Source organism: Crocodylus porosus, unplaced genomic scaffold, assembly GCF_001723895.1.
Source record: "Crocodylus porosus isolate Cpor-Errol unplaced genomic scaffold, CroPor_comp1, whole genome shotgun sequence".
Lineage (NCBI taxonomy): Eukaryota > Metazoa > Chordata > Crocodylia > Crocodylidae > Crocodylus > Crocodylus porosus.
In genome coordinates, this window is record NW_017728925.1 from 12853155 (window position 1) to 12870601 (window position 17447).

Consider the following 17447-nt stretch of genomic DNA (forward strand, 5'->3'; position numbering starts at 1 on the left):
ACTCATCCCAACAACAGCCTTCAGAGGAAGGGGGGGGGAACCTGGAAGTTTCTCTTTCTCGTTTTCTTTTAAGTTTTGCAGTTTCAACAGCATCTTCTAAATACCCACCTGTTCACCTTAACCTTCCATACTAGCACCCAGCACTTCAGAAACAGCATTTCACACCCCCATAATCAGGATAAAGACCTGTTTCTCTAGAGGTTATTTCTTCTGAAGGGCCTGGGGGTCCCCTGTGGACACAGGAACAAGACCCCTGCTTGCAGACAGGCACCTTTATCTTACTGAGCAAAGCGATGAAGGCGCTTACAGAAGTTTGGAAACCAACTGGACCACCTCATTCTTCTACACAATGACATCACTAGCAGCCAAGCACATGCAGGGTGCACCACCACCTCTGAACAGGCCTCTCCACAAAGCATCTGAGGAATGCAACCCAGGGAAACAAGGCTGATATTTCAGAGCCGGATGTGTGTTGTGAAATAAGTGAAGTCCCTTCCCTGCTGTGCTGCTACCTTCTCCTCTTTACCTTGTTTTTCTCGTTGCTTAATGTTTGTTTTTGCCAGAATCAAATGCTAATAAAAAATAATAATAATAATACAATTAAAAAAAAAAATATCAAGCATCGCTTCCAAATTGGTTTTGAAGCATCGTCTTCCAATTATAAGGGCCTAATTCCTTCTCCCATCCACTGAACCTTTTTGGTATTAACAGGCTTTACTATGCAAAGTGATGCAAGGGGCTGTTTCATTTACAGTAATTAAATGAATGTCAATTGTTTTAGTTGTTTCCAAGGGACAGTTCTACAAGAGTATTAGCATGTTCTGCTAACCCTTACGATCTGCACTTCAGGCCCGCTGCAAACCCTTGGGGGTTGACCACTGACCTGAGACTCCATGCACAGACATGCCAAGTGCATTTCAATGAGATGAGCTCTTTTTCTCAGTTTCTATGGAACCAGCAGAGCGGAACTAATATAGCATCCGCATATAGATGAAAGAATGGAGAGGAAAAAGGGCTTTACAGCTAAATTAATTAAGCAGATGTACCTGTCTAATTAAAGACGCACTGTCCCTTTTGTACCCATGCCGCAGTGCAAACAGTATTTAAATACATTCTCAACCCATTTCATCTATCAAAATATTTAGTAGAACACTCAAATGGAGGTGATATTAGCACGGCGAGTTCCCCATGTATTATTAATAGACGAGCGTCCAATTATGCACGGACGCTACAGTGGATCTTTATAGCCGCTGCAGAAACACAGCTGCCCAAGTCACATTTGTAACGGGAACAGATGCAAAGGCTCAGCCATAAGGGAAGGTCCTGCAGTCAGGCCCCAGCACCGTGAAAGAAACTACAGCAACTATTAAATCTGGAATTTCCTGGCATCAAATCCACAAGGGACTCCAGCCCTGCCGGTGCCAGGTTTTGCTTTCTTAGATTCCAACTGCAAAGCCTTCAGCTGAGTGTCTCAATGTTGCCCAAGAGATTTGGATGCCCAGTTTGCATTCATTTTAAGCTGCTGGGAGGCTCTGAAATTTTCAGCCTTAAACTCTGATTATCAGAATCCCAAATATCCCCACTACCGTAGTATCCCCTGGGCTATTTGGATAGAAAGGGCCTTGGTTAATACATTCTGCAGCTGTGGGGAGAGGAGTTTTCAGGCGCTCTTCTGCCGGTTTGGGCAAAATCTTGCACAAACGCGCTCATAGACAGTCACAATATTACAGCAGCTTCTTCAGAGGGATCTGGAAGAGGCAGAAAAGGTCTGGGGAACAGGGATTGTTAGGGGACAGCATGGCAGCGTAATGGGTTTCTTGCCATACTGTCTAGAGAGCCAAGCTCCAGTAGGAAAACGTGGAAGCTCCCTTTGGCCCTTTCCAAGATCCCTTGTATTTTCAGTGCCTTGCGCAGAGGGGCGGAAACCCACCCAAGCAGAAAAAACGGCAACTAAAAGAGTCTCTTCCTGTTTTCTCTCAGTGTCTGCAGACAGCTGCTACACTTGGCAAAAGAACTGGGACCCAACGTTTCCACAGTTAGAGAGCGGTGTGGAGTAACTAAATATTAAACGTCTTCTAGTGAAGACACACTTACCTCAAGTAGCTGCTCTGGTTGGATCCAGAAAGCATTTGTATCAGCCCCAAGCACGTGGTCACCGGCTGCTCCCAAGCTACAGCTGACCCAGCTGCACTCATTTAAAGGCAGTAACAGGTGTGGCACTCAATCAGCAAGGCCCTGAGGCAGGAGAGTCTGCTGAAGCCTGGATTTTCGCTCCACAAGGACAGCGGGTGCCAGCAAACTGTCTCTACAGCCTGGCCCCTGTTCCACTTGGCTGTGCGATGGAGGGACCTGGAATCCACTTTTTGTGATAACAGACATTTCTGCTTTACTTCCATGTGCCCTGGGTCTTTTTTCTGAGCCTACCCTAGTCGCTCTATTAGGACTTACCATGCTGCAATGCCAGGTATTTTCACCCCGGCATTATCTAAACTTAAAACAGGCTTCAGGGGGTGAAAGTGCCTGTATTCTGCCTATGATACAACTGCCACTGTTGCTATCTTGCGGGGAGCTTCATGGACCCAACTTTTCCGAGGCCTAGGGCCACCTGTTTTGTCACCCCTAGAACAGTGCAACTGCAACCCCCCTCTCCTTATTTGTATTCACTCGCTCATCTGTTGCTGCACAGCCTTTTGGAGGCACCAATTGTGACTCCAGACATGCATTTGAAACCATTTTAATATTCCAAACACGCATGCTACATGTGTGCTCTGTACTTGAGACAAAGCTGCAGTTTTCACACATGGCACTGAATGTTCATTAAATGTTTTCATATGTTTTATTGAATCCCCGCACTGGCAAAGGACAAGAGGGGAGGGGTTAAACGAACAAACTTCCTTACCTGTGCCACTTAGTGCCTGGGATCATAACCACAAAGGCCTTGAACCAGCTAAACATTTTGCCATAGATGCTGTCACTATTTTCTGCACTTCACTTAACTTAGATATAGCTAGTTTGAGTCCTAGATGTCCTTCCCTAGCCTACTGCTCTACCAACTGGCTTGCAAACTCTGCAAGGAACCTTGAAAACCAAACAGATGTTTCATTTAAAAGAGTTCACAAAAACAATTCCTACTAATTGTGAGCCTTTGCAATGATTTAATTATCCTCAAATCTGGGACCAAAATCATCAGCTTGCCTGTTTATCAGCTTGGCTTAGCTACACCTCTTATTCTTTCTAGGTCAGGACTTCTGTGGAAGGGGTTTAATGATACAGCTCTCTATATACTCAAAGACGACATGAGGGTCTTGGTCAGCATTGACGGAAAAAGCATTTTCATAAAACTCTTCCAGGTCCTTGATGTTTCTGTAATAGATTTCCAGATGCATCTCAATCTTTCCTTCTAAGTCTTTAGGGTTCTGCCTGAGACGGGCTTGGATGTCTGGAGAGGGAGCTGGTTTGTATGTAATGTGGTATCTAGAGATAAGAGACAAAGCCCATTTCAGTTTATAATGACAAGCTGGGAAGCGGCGGATCTTACTAACACATCCTTTGCTTTCACTCATCTGTGTGTTTTCTTCTTGCAGGTGGAACTCAGTAACTTGCCAAAATGCCAGGTTCCAAAAAAAGAAATTGGGAAAATTTAGGACAAGTTACTTGGTGCTGTTACTGCCAAGGACACCTGACAGATGAGAGGTTTTTCTGGCAGCGACCCAGGTCCTACATGCTGAATGGGTACGATCAGCCCCAACACAACTGCCATGCTAGTATACACTACAGCAACTACTGCTCCTTTCTACAGATTGCAAGAAGCAATCTGAATTCCTTTGAGAGCTTCAAGGCCTTCCCAAATTTCAACTGTTGCAAGTGCCAGATCCAGATTCAATTTGTTCTGGTTTCTACATCCTAATCTTGGACTCCTGTTCTATCCACAACCCTCACTTGCACAGGTCCTCTGCACCCATCTGTTCCACAAAGCCACAGAGGGAAGTTAGCTGCCAGGAGACCAGGCAATTGCAAGGCTGGCTGACAGCACATTTACAGATGATCAGCCAAAGAGATTCTTGAAGGAACAGACAACATTGAAGTGGTGGATGGGTCTTTTTCAACCTGGAGGGAAGTGGGCAGTGGGGTCCCCCAGGGCTCGGTCCTCAGGCCCACACTGTTCAACATCATCAGTGACTTGGACAGTGGAGTGAAAAGCAGCCTGTTTAAATTTGCTGATGATACCAAGATTTGGGGTGAGGTGAGCACACTAGTAGGTAAGGACGGGTTACAGCAGGACCTGGACAGGTTACAGGGGTGGGCTAATGAAAATAGGATGGGTTTCAATACGGACAAGTGCAGGGTGCTGCACTTATAAGCTGTGAAACTCCCTTCTTGAGAGCACGGTGGCAGAAAGAGATCTTGGAGTCATCATTGACTCCAAGATGAAAACGTGGGCTGACAATGTGAGGTCACGGTCAGTAGGGCTAACCGCACCTTGTCATGCAGCCACAGATGCATCTCGAGCAGGTCCAAGGAGGTGATCCTCCCCCTCTGTGCAGCACTGGTCAGGCCGCAGCTGGAGTACTGCGTCCAGTTCTGAGCACTGCACTTCAGGAGGGATGTGGACAACATGGAGAGGGTCCAGAGAAGGGCTGCCCGCTTGATCAGGGACAGCAGGGCAGGCCCTATGAGGAGAGGCTACGGGACCTGAACCTGTTCAGCCTTCACAAGAGAAGGCTATGGGGGGACCTGGTGGCAGTCTATAAACTCACTAGGGGGGACCAGCAGGGTTTGGGAGAGACCTTGTTCCCCTGAGCGCCCCCCACGGTAACAAGGAATAATGGCCACAAGTTGTTAGAAAGTAGGTTTAAACTAGACATCTGAAGGCACTACTACACTGTCAGGGCGGATAGGATCTGGAACCACCTTCCAAGGGAGGTGGTGATGGCTCCTGCCCTGGGGGTCTTTAAGAGGAGGCTTGACATCTACCTGCCTGGGGTCATTTAAGCCCATTTTTCTCTCCTGCCCGTGACGGGGTCAGACCTGATGATCTACAAGGTCCCTTCCGACCCTACTTCTGTGAATCTATGAAAATCATGATGCTTTTCAAATGGCTCCTGGACCTATCCTCTCTCCTGATAACATGCTATTCCCCTTCTTGATTTCCAAAGGTTTTCTAGATTATGAAACACGGAAAGGGGTTGAAAAGAATACAGCTAGTGCAGAGTATCCTCCACTCCTGCCCTCTGTCATGGGTAGGATACCAGGCAGAACTTGTTAAGTCTTGTTAGCTTTTCTATGACAGATGAAGGTAAATCAGATTGTGTTTTCCAGCATTACACACTGGTGTCACAGAGCTAGGATTTATGATTTCCAAAGGGTCGGGGGTTGGCTTTATTGTTCCAGTAGCAAAGTTCTATCCATCCACGTGGCAGCGTTTAGCAAGCCAGAGAGTGGTGTTTATCATCTGAACCCATGCAGTAACACTGCAACAGAGTTTGGCTGGTGGGGGCAGTGAGGACCAGAACGTGCTATGACCATGTTTGCAAACCATGCAACAGCCTTGGAAAGGACATTATACAAGCTAATTTGCAAACAGGGACTTAGACTTGATGCCACAGTCAGGCTATTTCTGACTGATCATCTCTTTTGCTCTAATGAAAAAAAAAGTTCATCTCTCTTACTGTATCACATCAAAAGCAAGTCTGATTTGCAACAGATTTGCATGCAACATGGTGGGAAACATGGTGAAGTAAGAACAAAAAGCAGAAGCCTCTACACAGAACTTCAACACAGCTCTGGCTAAGAAACTGTGGTGGGTACTACGTGTTCATCCTACCTTAGTGGAGCTTAGAATAGAGCTGAAGGCTAGTCCACGCTCTGTGTGGCACTGGATCCAGTGACACAGTTTTAGCATAATGGCTAGGATTAGATGTAGCATCTGAAACAATTCAATTCACACTGAATTTGGAGAGAATAAAACCAAGACTCTGGAAGATGGAAAGCGTGTTAACTGGAGCAGATACTGTACAAGCTAATCCTAATGATAAAAGATGCAAAGATGTGGGAATGATTTGCTCCATGGTATTAATTTCTTCTGAATAACTGCATCCCTCATTACTAGCACAAAAGAAGAAAGAACAGTTATAGCAAATTAATGTTGCATCCAGAGTGAAATGTCTGAATAATAGTGTACCACTTTGCCATGGATAGAATATTTATATCCTTAACTGATGAGGACTAGGAGTCCAACAGTTCCCAGCATTTGGTACTGATTCAGTAAGACACACTGAGGCAAAGACTCTGCAATATTTTAACGGAGACCGGGGAAAAGGAGAGGGTTAATTCTGCTCACAAATTAGATTTGCCAATAGCAAAAACAGGGCACAACTATAGTGCCACTTCTGGTGGGAAGTGAGGAAGAGAGATCACTGTTGTTTTGTTCTCACAACAGGTAGGGTGGATCAGTCAGTGCAGTATGAACATCACTGACCCAACCTGCTGGAGTGACTGCCAACAAGAAGAGCTGTCATATGTGCAACATTTCACATTTCCAGTGGTTCAAACAGAAGTCTGATCTACTGCCTAAGAGAAATACATGAATTCCTCCCAGTACACTGAGCCATCAGGGAGAATGGGGAAGGAAAATGCAGCAAGATCTCCATCTCCCTCTGTTGGAAAGCCTCCAAGCTTCAGAAGCAGGCAAAAGCCATCTCCTTTTATTGCAGACTAGGTTACAGACATCTTCCGTTAGCATTATTTTGTCAGCCAATTTAACTGATAAGTGAGAGTCTGACCAGTTGCTGCTGCAGATCTCACTATGAGAGATTTAAAACTGCACCGTTCTGAGAACTGGAACTTCTGGCATGGGGCCTTGGTACCTGAGGGCTATGAATATTTGAACTCAACTTTTCAGGATTCCCAATGCAAGACCACGGCCTTCTTGATTTTCCTTAGCCTTGTATGAAGTCTATCAGAAGCTTTCATCTTGCTGACAGCCTTACAAATTGTCAAACATGAGACATTAGCACTAACCTTTCTCCTGTGGCTGGATCAATCCTCCGCTGAGCCAGACGTTCCAAGATAGATTCATAAGGGAGATTCAGGAAAAATACCCTATTGTAGAAAAACAGTAAGAAACAGCATTAAGACCTTCAGATCAGCAAGTGGGGCCTTCAGCACATGAATCAATACTTACCCTACAGGAATGCATGCAAAATGACAAGGAAATTATTGTGAACATCTCAGGTGTCAGTAGCAAAAAGCACAAATGTCTGCACAGGAGTTAGTTTCTCTTTTATTCCTACCACATCGTGGTCTTGCACCTTTTACTCAGGATAAGAACAGCGTGATGCAGGTCTTGTGCATCACTTCACATCCTATCAGTGTCTAACAGATGACTAATAGGAGACAATTCCTTATTCCCACTGTGTGCAAAAGCAAAAGTCTGGGGTTTCCTGCTTCGCATGCAGTCTGATGGTCAGTTTTACCCCTGAAGTTTCTCAGATGCTGCTCATTACACCCTCCCAAGCATACAGATATTCTGCAAGTCAGATGGAAGATCATTCCAATGCTTGGCCTTTCCCTGGATTGTCAGGGATAGGAAACCAGCTTGTTTTGTAATACAGACTGTTGTAGCACAACGATGAGTGTCCCCTTACTCTACCTTTTCCCCGTTCCTTACAGAATAACAGCATTAGAAGATAGTTTATCCTCGTGAGAGATGCCAGTGGCCATCTTAAGTATAGTTTCTCTTCCCCTCCTTTGTCTTCATCCCAGAACAATGTACAGTTGTCCTGTCTCAGTTAGTTTCCTTAGTTAACCTCAGCATAAAGTGTTTATTAATTTTATATTCAGGTTCAAACTCTCACAGTTAAGCAGGAAATTCTCACAGTTAAGTTTCTGGAGAGTGGATGTAAACTGCTAAGCTGTACAACACTCCACCAACTTTACTGAAATACAACAGAAAACGAGATCTTTCATGCAGGTCACGTTTAACAACGTCTTAAGAACAAGAACAATAAAAAACCCACTCTTTGAAACTGGTGGAAATACATTTTTCCCAGAAACAAAGGACTGTGGGCTTTAAAATACGGCTTTATTTATCACACAACTTCTCCTTCTACTGCCTTCAAGGCCAGTCCTACCATTTTCATTTTTTGTCTACCTCTCTCAAAAGATACTGTATGTTTAGACATTCACCAAAGGAATATTTTACACTGACTGGGTGGGATCAGACCAGATGAAAGCCTGAGCTTTACCTTGGCATGCACATAACAGATTACTAGAATCCTTTGTAGGACTTAAAGTTATGAAAATCATCTCTCTCTTCAAATGTTTACAGATAATGACTTCTATTCACATTGTGGTAACAAAATAACAGCCGGGAATAAAACATTCAAGATCTGGGAGATTCCAAAGACAGGAAAAGAACAACAGTTTCAACAGTCTTTTATCCCTTACACTCTTAACATTTTGTTTTCCTTTGTTTCTGTTGCCCAACAATGGCACAAAAAATGTGATTGTCAGAACAGGTAACATCTGATGATGTATCTCAAGATGAATATTCTAGTAGAGAGGAACAACCGTTATACAGCCATGATAATTGATACAGCTCCCTATTATATTCTGAAATAAACAAAAGCGTTAAAGGATTATAACCTGGCATATCAAGAAAGCTTGTCGTAATTCATAGTTACTAACTCAAAAAATATTATGGGATTTGAAATGGAAGAGCCTAAAAAACTGCACTTAAAAAGCTGCCAACAAAATGAACTCTGAAAGCCTTGTCTGAGACTCCCTTCTTTTTCATACAGGATGCTTCTTATTATCCAGCCTGGTGTCACCATTAAAGAAAATTGTGTGAGGAAGATATAGGAAACTCTGCTTAGACATCGCTGCTAAGATGCGTTTTCCCCCCCAAAACAACACATGGCAGAATACAGCATATAACATCCCAGCCTCCAAAGCTGATGGCCTTGCCACAGCAAGGGCACGGTGAAGTGTCTACGCTGTGCATGCTCCCTGACTCAGAGAAATATTTCATGCTCCAGGGCTGGCCACTTAACATCATACATGAGACGTGAATTCAGTTGGAACGAGTAAATAAATAAACAGAATTCAAGGAAAAATGTAAGTAGTGACTGCATTTAAAATGCTTCTAATTACAACGCTTTTGCCAGCTGCGGAGTGGTTTCTTGCATGTATATGGTTTCATTGTTCAACTCAGTGGACAATTTAGCCCATCATGAGGAATATGGGGAGTGGTTATTTAAACCAACCTATTGGGCACGTCTGCACTTGCATATTAATGCAACATGATAAATTCTGGCGCTTATTGTACTGGCATTTACTGCTGGGCACTGCATTTACACATGCACCCAGGACTGCAGCAAGCTGAGCTGGGTCGGAGCAGCCCCGGCTGGCAGGAGACCCAGGAGGTCAGTTTGCCAGCCCAGGGCTCGGCTCAACGTGCTCCAGAGGGGCGGCTGGGGCATGAGGGTGCTCCAATGCAGTGCTAGTCGGCTGCCCCAGCCAGCCAAGTCAACAATGGCGATGCGTGCACATGCAGATGCACCCCCTGACAGGCCATGCTCCTCGCTCGGGCGACAGGCAGGGGGACAGGCAGGAATGCTGGTGCCCTCCTTGCAAGTGCCAGCTGGGGAGTGGGAGAGCACCACGGCTGCTTCCCAGCCAGTGCCCCTCTCCCAAACAGCACAGTTGGGCATGGGGAGACTCCCCCCGGTCACTGACTGGTCACCGGTGGGGCATGTGCCCCCCCGACTAAGGCGGCACCAGTCGCCCATGCAGGTCAGCATCTACACGTGCACTGCTGCGGAGTAAGAAATTCTGCAGCAAGACAGTACTTCTATTTACAAGTACAACCCTGCTGTGGAGTTGATTAGCTTACTCTGGCCTAACAGAGCCACACATGTAGAGGTTGAGGTGTTTACTGCGGAGCTAATTAGTCTAGTCTGCAGTAAACGTCTTGTGTAGACACACTCACCCTGTAGCTACCTCTTTAGCACATAATGAGTCTCCTTCAATTTAGACAACTGTTTCTGAGCGACAACTCCCAATCTCCAGCCACACATCAGTTTCTTCTGGGTCTTGTGATTTTGGTGAGGCAGTTTATTGGCCCCTCTGATTGTCAAAAAGTTTTTGCTGGAAGATTTTTGTATGGAATCATTCACAGCTACAGACTGTTTTGTCCACAGGGATTGAGCCAGCATGCACTGAAGTCAATGAAGAGCTCAGTTAACTGTGGATCACACCTATAGCCTGACTCCTTACTCTTGAAGAATGCAAATTGTTCACACACATGTTCTCCATAAAGCCATCCTAAAAACCCAGCCTCTCTTTGTGTGCTGCAATGCACTGCATCTTCTATCAAGGGAAATTTGCAACAGACGCCACTGTGGTGGGAAGGCAGGAAGGCAAGGATAAGTAGCTTAATATCAAAGAATAATACATTATAGTGATAGACTAGTATCTAGTACAGCTTCTGTTTCAGAGCTGGCAAGCTGCTAGTTTAATTATGCAATATGTGTCATTGAAAAATACTGAACAGTGGTTATGGCATATATTAGAAAAGAGCTGAATGACGTGGGATATAGAATCTTTCTCCTTTTTATCATTGATTCAAATCCGACCCAAATCAGCAGCAACCAGAACTGCTAACTTCCATTTACAGTTTGGCGGGGGTGGGTTAAATGATATAATTGGATAGATGCTCTCGCTACAATCCCCTTTGGACAAATGTCCCCATCTCTCCCACTGGTTGCCAAGTCAGAGGCCAAAGACTGAGTGGAAACACAATGGAGACTGTATTATTCTCCCTCCTCTACCAGTGGTTCTTCCAGATCAAAGCTGAGACACTGTCTGAGCAATATGGGGGAAGTACATGTTCCATCGACTTATTATGCACAAAGAAGATGTAAGGCTCCTGTGCTGTCAGTCCAGCTCTCACAAGCAATAAAACCCTAAGCAAAAATGCTAGGAAAGAACTGAGATAAGCAAGAACCCTGCCTCCTTCCCTCTGCATCTCACATAACTAGCCTAGACCATTAAAGTTTTAGGATGCAGCAGTAAGGCTCAGTTCCACAGTCTGAGAAGTTGCATGGTAGCCATTGCTGTCTATGAATATAGACATTGTTGTCTATGTTGTCTACCTGTTTTGATGGTCAGCCCATCCTTGAATGCTAATGAGATTTACTGGGCTTCTGAAGGCTCTCAGGCAGGATGCTGTCCTGCCCATATTAATGGTGGCAGAATCATGACCAGTGACATGACAAACAATATTCTGCACTTGAATTGTGACTGCCAGAGACACTGTATGTCACAGCCTACAAGTCAGATCAGTGCTCCTCTTGGTTAGTGCAGACAACTGGGAAAGCAATAGGTCCATGTTTAGAGATGACAGCTAATACTTCTCTTCAGAAGGAAAAGGTACTGGCTGCTTTTAAAGAAGTTATGGTTAATCCTTTGCTCATTTCTTGATGTGGATACTGGCCCCAATTATTGGTCTGGACACTTCCTTATTTTCAAGGACTCTAAAGCAATTGTGGCAAAACATTTTGGCAGCATCTAATGTTCTTAGGTCTCCTTGCCTCCTTTAGGCTTTAGGCATGAGTATACTGTAGAGGCTTAGTGGTTGCATTTGTCGATATTCTCCTCATGAGAAATGAAAATCAGGTAACTGTCTCATTTCTATTGACTTGAATGGAGTTACTCCAAATTTATTCTGCTGTGGCTGAGCCCAGACCCTGGCTCTCTTTGTTTAATTATCATCAAGGAATGTGTTGATCTGCATCCTTAGAAGAAGTCTAAATAAATGAGTAACTTTTTATTATTTAAGAAATAAAACAGATTGCAGATGGAAATCTCAGAAGCAGAATTCCCTCTCCCTGGGGCCCAATTATAGCCAAGTGAGGACCAAAGACATGAGACCACTGGTGTTCTTGTAGCAACCTTGGGTTTGGACCAAGTTTGCAGTGAAGTTGGAAAGCTTGGGTTTTTCACAATTCTTTGCCACTTTTAATGCAGCATTTTAACTTTTAAGTTGAAACTGCAACTTTAAAAATAGCAGGCGATTCATCTTTTTCTCCTTTTTTTTTTTTTTTTTTTTTAAAGTCCTATATATCTTCCCTTTTGCACTCAGGTACCAGCTGCCGTGTTCCCATTCTGCGCGGTCTGCACTCCATAAAAAAAAAGAGGCCCCTGCTGGCCATTTCTTGTTTAAAACTGTGCATAATTGATAGTGGCAAATCTACCCCAGCTGTGTCTAAAACCTCTCCAGGGGCAAGAAAAACACTCTCTATGACTGTCATTAACTACTAAATTAGCAAGCACTCCTGGCAGTTTACAACGCACCACATCAGTCTGCTTTAAAGAGAAGGATGCGGAGATCAAATTCCTGTGTGATCTTAAAGTTACAGCAAACTTTGCTGTCAGAACTTTAAATGCCCCCCAGCTGAATCTGGGTCAGGGAAAAACAAAAAACCCCCTTACCAACTTTTCTAAGGTAGGCAGACAAATAGAGATTGTCAAAATCAGTGTTGGGAAGTTAGAACGTGGAGCCATTGACAAGGCGCAATGCATCTAATGGGATATGTAGATACAAGTACAACAGACTGAATTCCCCGGCAGCTTACATGGTCTTAAGCTATGGCAGAATCCCCAGCGGACGGGAACTCTGCCCAGAGGACTTGGTTCCAGCTGTGCAGTGGCCACAGTTCGATTTACTGAGATAAGAGGCAGCACTAGCTGAAAAGCAGGTGAGGCAGCTGAGAGTGTACTGATGCAGCAGCTCTGAAAAAGCAGCCCCCTCCTCACCCTGTGGAGCTCCTATGTGACCACTGGCACAAATGAAATCTCCTCCCTTTGGCCCACAAAAGAGAGCCCTGGTGGGCAAAGAAGACAACACCTCAGTTTTTACAAAGCAGTGGGAAAGCCCTGGGGTATTGTGGGCTCAGGTGGTGCTGGGTGATGTATTTTACACCTCCCTCCATCAGCACTGCTGGGGTTGGCTAAGTTGCATGGCCTGTGGTCAGAAGCAACCCAAGTGCTCTAGTTTAAAAAGGTTTCAAAAAAAGCTCTTTACAAAAACAGGTTGTGTGGAGCAAACCTAGGAAAAGCCCCTTATCGTATCACCCCGAGCTGGTCTAACCAGCCAAAGCAGAGTCTGGTTGGGGCAGCAGAGGGTTTAGACATAAGGGCATGTCTACACTGGACGAGAAACAAAACAAGAAAAAGCTTTTTAACTCGGCTTGGTTCTTCTGAGTTACCCAACTCTGGTTAAAATAGCATTGGAGACAAGGCAACTCAGGTGAGCAGCTCAAATTAAAGCCTGCAGGGAAGCCTGAGGCTGAACTCAAGCTGCAAACCTCAGTTAAAACCCTCTGCTATTTTAACCTGAGCTAGCTAACTTGGGCTAGTCAGCTCGCAAGAATGCACCCTCCTTAGCTACACAGACACACCCCGAAACAGCCCCTGACCAGCGGTGGTCACTGAAGGTGACCTGCCGTTTCTCGATCATCTAAGTGCTCGCGCCAGTGTCTTGGACACATTTCAGTTTTGCATCGACAAGCTACATCCCTATAATTCCCTCTGAAAGTTCAACCGGCTACACAGATGCAACCCCCCCCCTTTTTTTTTCCCATCTTGTTTAAGACCCCCTCAGTGTGGGTATAAGCTCCAGGTATTGCCGCTGCTGGGACCCACCTCATAAACGTTTCATTGTGGTTGTACCACTGACCAGCCTCTATTCTTCTTTATTTCCTGCCCCAGACATTGCTGCTACATTGGTCCTTAGTGATGGCTGAAGGAAGCCGCTTCTATTTATCCCTTACTGCCATAAGAGGAATGTTGTATGGCTTAATTCTCTCGTGTCTTTGAAATGCGTGGCGATCCTCTGATGAAAGATGCTTTATAGGAAACAGTTTTACCCTGCTGGTTTTAACCACAAAGTAAAATGTTTTGTATGAGTTTGCCAATGCAGCTTACGCTAATTAGCCCAAAGATTTCTATCAATGAATTCCTGTAATAATTCATTTGATGTCCAGCTACATCCAGACACTGTATCCTTCTCTTTAAACATACATTTCCGTCAAGTAGCTACAAAAGGCAGCTAGATGGGGCACTCATTTTCTGAAACTGGCTTCTGTCCAAGAGAGCAAAATGAACAGCTTTCTTTCTGGTTTACAGGCATCTTACTCTATCAAGGAGCCACTAAGGTAGGTCCAGGACCTAATCAGATGGCTCTCACTCCCATACACCCAGAGCATCTCTGCTGAGATACACTCCAGCTCCAGCCATACAGGCAGCCAAAGCACCAGCAGCCTCCCATACCATCCCACCCCATTCTGCTGATCACCAAGACCATCTCCTCCACGCTGAGAACTGATGTGGCTTTGCTAGTTAATCATCAGTGCCTGCTTATTTTGTGGCACAATGAGATGCATCTTCAGCAGGTATAAAATCAGTGTCATGCCAGGGACATCAACAGAGCTATACAGATTTACAGCAGCTGAGAATCTGGTCCCCTTTATTTTATGAGGGAAAGCTATTCAATACAAAAATGGTCTGAAGAATTATCTGCTGTGCAAATGTTATATAAGCATGCTGAAAAGCGTACACACACACAGAGCAAGCGTTCCCATTCTGGGGGCTTCAATGCATTTTTAAAGCTTCTTTTGAGAACTCAGCTTTAACCCCTTGTACACCTAATCAGGGGCTTGGATGCATCAGTATCTCCATTCCAAGCGGCTTTACATTTTTTCCCCCTCATTTTTATTCTTTGCCTCCTTCTTACTCTCAGCTGTTATTCCAGCATCTTTGCATTCCCCCTGGAGTTCATTCCAGTGGTGCTTTATGAATCACAGAGTAAGATGGCAGCAGGAGCTGCTTTAGAGTAATGCGGAGCTGGCACAGTTTCTGCTATCTGTACACTTAATCAAACCTTGTTTCAAGATAGTCTAAAGCCTCCTCTACCCCAAGGCCTGAGGTCAAGAAACTGAATCCATTCCCCAAAGTGTACTCTGGGCTCCTCAGAAGCTTATACCGCTCCCCTCCAATAATTAGGTTCTGTCGAGCAAATTGTGAGCCGCGCGGGACATTTAGGACTAAGGACCGGCAAACTTGAATCAGAACTGATGTCCTTGTTACCTGTTTGCAGCCTTTTCATTAGTACCTGCTGTTCTTAACAACAAAGAGCCGTTCTGGGTTCCCTTTTAAGCAAACTATCAAATGTATCAAAAATGGTGTGTAATCCTTGTTACTACAATGAAATATTACATTAAAGTTTCCCCCAAAATGATTTAAACAATATTTTGTGTTCTTGGTAGGATATTTGGTTATAATATAAAATAAATAAAAGAAATGACACCAAAAAGTGTGCTGTTTGGGGGGTAGGGGGAATGAAAGAATGGATTCTAAGGTGTCATCTTATATATGTGTCAAAGGAAACCAATTTCATAATAGGGAATAAAAATTCCCTGTTTAAATACTGTCAAATATATCCTCAAATCTAATAGGGTTCACTTCTGGGGAAAAGAAAACTAAATCTGATTAAATATTAATATGGAGTAGTATTAATTAAGAGAGAAAAAAGTCCATCAAGAGAACCCCAATATGTTTACTGTGTCCCCAGGAAGCTGGAAAATTTCACAATCAAGTGTGTAAATGTTCTAAAAAAGGGTCCTGAATATTTTATGAATATTTGTCATAAAACAGAAATAATAACCACTGTGCAGAGCTATTAGAATTAATATTTATGCTGCCCGCCATGAAATATTCATGGGGACAGAGAAAGGGGGGCCCGTAAGACAAGAATTAATTTACATTGGGCTCGGTTTACCCGCTGGCTTGATGTTTAAAGACGGGTTGACAAGCCTCCATATGAATCCGTCAGTCACTTTCAGCAGTAGGTGGGGTGAAGGCAGGAGAAGGCGGAGGGGGGGGAACGGGTCCAAGCTGCTGACAGCTCACAGATTGAGTTTCTGACAGCCCTTAAAAAACCTAAACGGCCCCCCACCTTTTTTTCCTTCTTCCATTGCCCAAGGCGCTCTGTACTGCCACCGTTCATCCGATCTCCCCTTCCATCTGCTGAAATTAAGGAATTAATGAGCGCTATACACTTTACAGTGGGCCCCAGGAATGTTTACTGGTGATTAAATTATAATGCGGCAGAGCTGTATAATTCATGAACCAATTAAAGGAAGTGTTAGTTGATTTGATGGGATGAGGACGTACAAAAAGCATTTAACTAATAGGGAACCGTGGGCTGCCGGTCGCCTTGGCTTTCTTGGATTACGCGGCTAATTGCTCTGCTTTATAGGGCTGTCACAGATAGCCATGCATATTTCATTGTTCTCAAATACTTCAATTGTTTGCTTTCGTGTCGCTGCTGTAATATGTAGAAGCCCAGCCAAACTTCAGTGTAGTTAAAGCACTACTCTGCAAAAGCAGGTTGCTTTGGGGAGGGCGGGGGAATGAGAAGGGCAGAAGGGGAAGGCTGGCTGACAAAGGAGTAACTTAAAGCCTCAGAGTTAAGTGTCACTCAGCAATTACATGATTAAAAGGCGCAACATACGATAGTCTTTTGTTTTACAACTTTTTGGACACTAATTTTCTATGCTGACTTCACCACGGAGAAAATATTAGTAAACTAAACACTCAATGCCCTTTTTTTTTTTTTTTTAATAAAATAAAGTAAAATAAAATATAATAAAATAAAATAAAAAGGCCTAGCAGGAAGAAGCTGAATTGCTATGGTTAGCAGGGATAATACATCATGTTTTAACTTACATGGTTCTGTATTCTGAAATACATGAGAGATGAAGGAGGCTGATTTCCCATCTGGGAGAATGCTCGATGTCTAATTTAGAGAGCTGCTGAGTCGTGCTAGCATTTCATACCAACAACTTCAGTTTATTACGCAAGGAGTGGGGGACTTTACCATCTCCGCTGTTTTACAAAGCATATTCCCCCCTAGCTGACAGGCCACTGGATTTGATGAAACAGGCCTACCAAAACTATTAACACACAATCAAGTAGGCTATTCCAGCAGATGCCTTCATCTAACAAACCAAAAGCACTATGCACATACAAAAATGCATTTATTACTGAAGGAATTAAATGTTACAGGTGAGCAGACAGCCATAAAATTGTGTATGAATCAATGACTAGTCCAGGAACTCAAACGCAACTCGGTGCATAGACCCGGTATCACACGGCCCCTTTCCAAATCCCCCTGGTGCCTAAGCCTGGGAATCACCAGCACTAGCTGATGGCATGAATAACAAGCCAGGTAAGACGGAAGCAAAAATTTAACTAGACGACAAGGACATCTAACTTCAACTCTTTTCTGATGAGATATATTAGCATTTACCTGGTGGAGCAGTGGGTTAATTTTTTACCTTATGCCTTAGTCTGAGCTTTTCAGAGTGCTGTAAACACATTAA

General features: G+C 44.2%; 1 protein-coding gene across 3 annotated transcripts in view; it reads right to left on the minus strand.

The window, feature by feature from the left end:
* Positions 1-2813: 2813 nt before the first annotated feature.
* Positions 2814-17447, minus strand: part of AK8 (adenylate kinase 8) — an 87407-nt gene continuing 72773 nt past the window's right edge. For all 3 annotated transcript variants that reach the window (XM_019540850.1, XM_019540852.1, XM_019540851.1), the window contains 2 exons: positions 7021-7101; positions 2814-3474 (listed from right to left, as the gene is read on the minus strand). In XM_019540850.1, the coding sequence (XP_019396395.1) occupies positions 3240-3474; positions 7021-7101 (316 nt within the window). In that variant the 3' untranslated portion in view covers positions 2814-3239. The remainder of the gene's footprint in view (positions 3475-7020; positions 7102-17447) is intronic.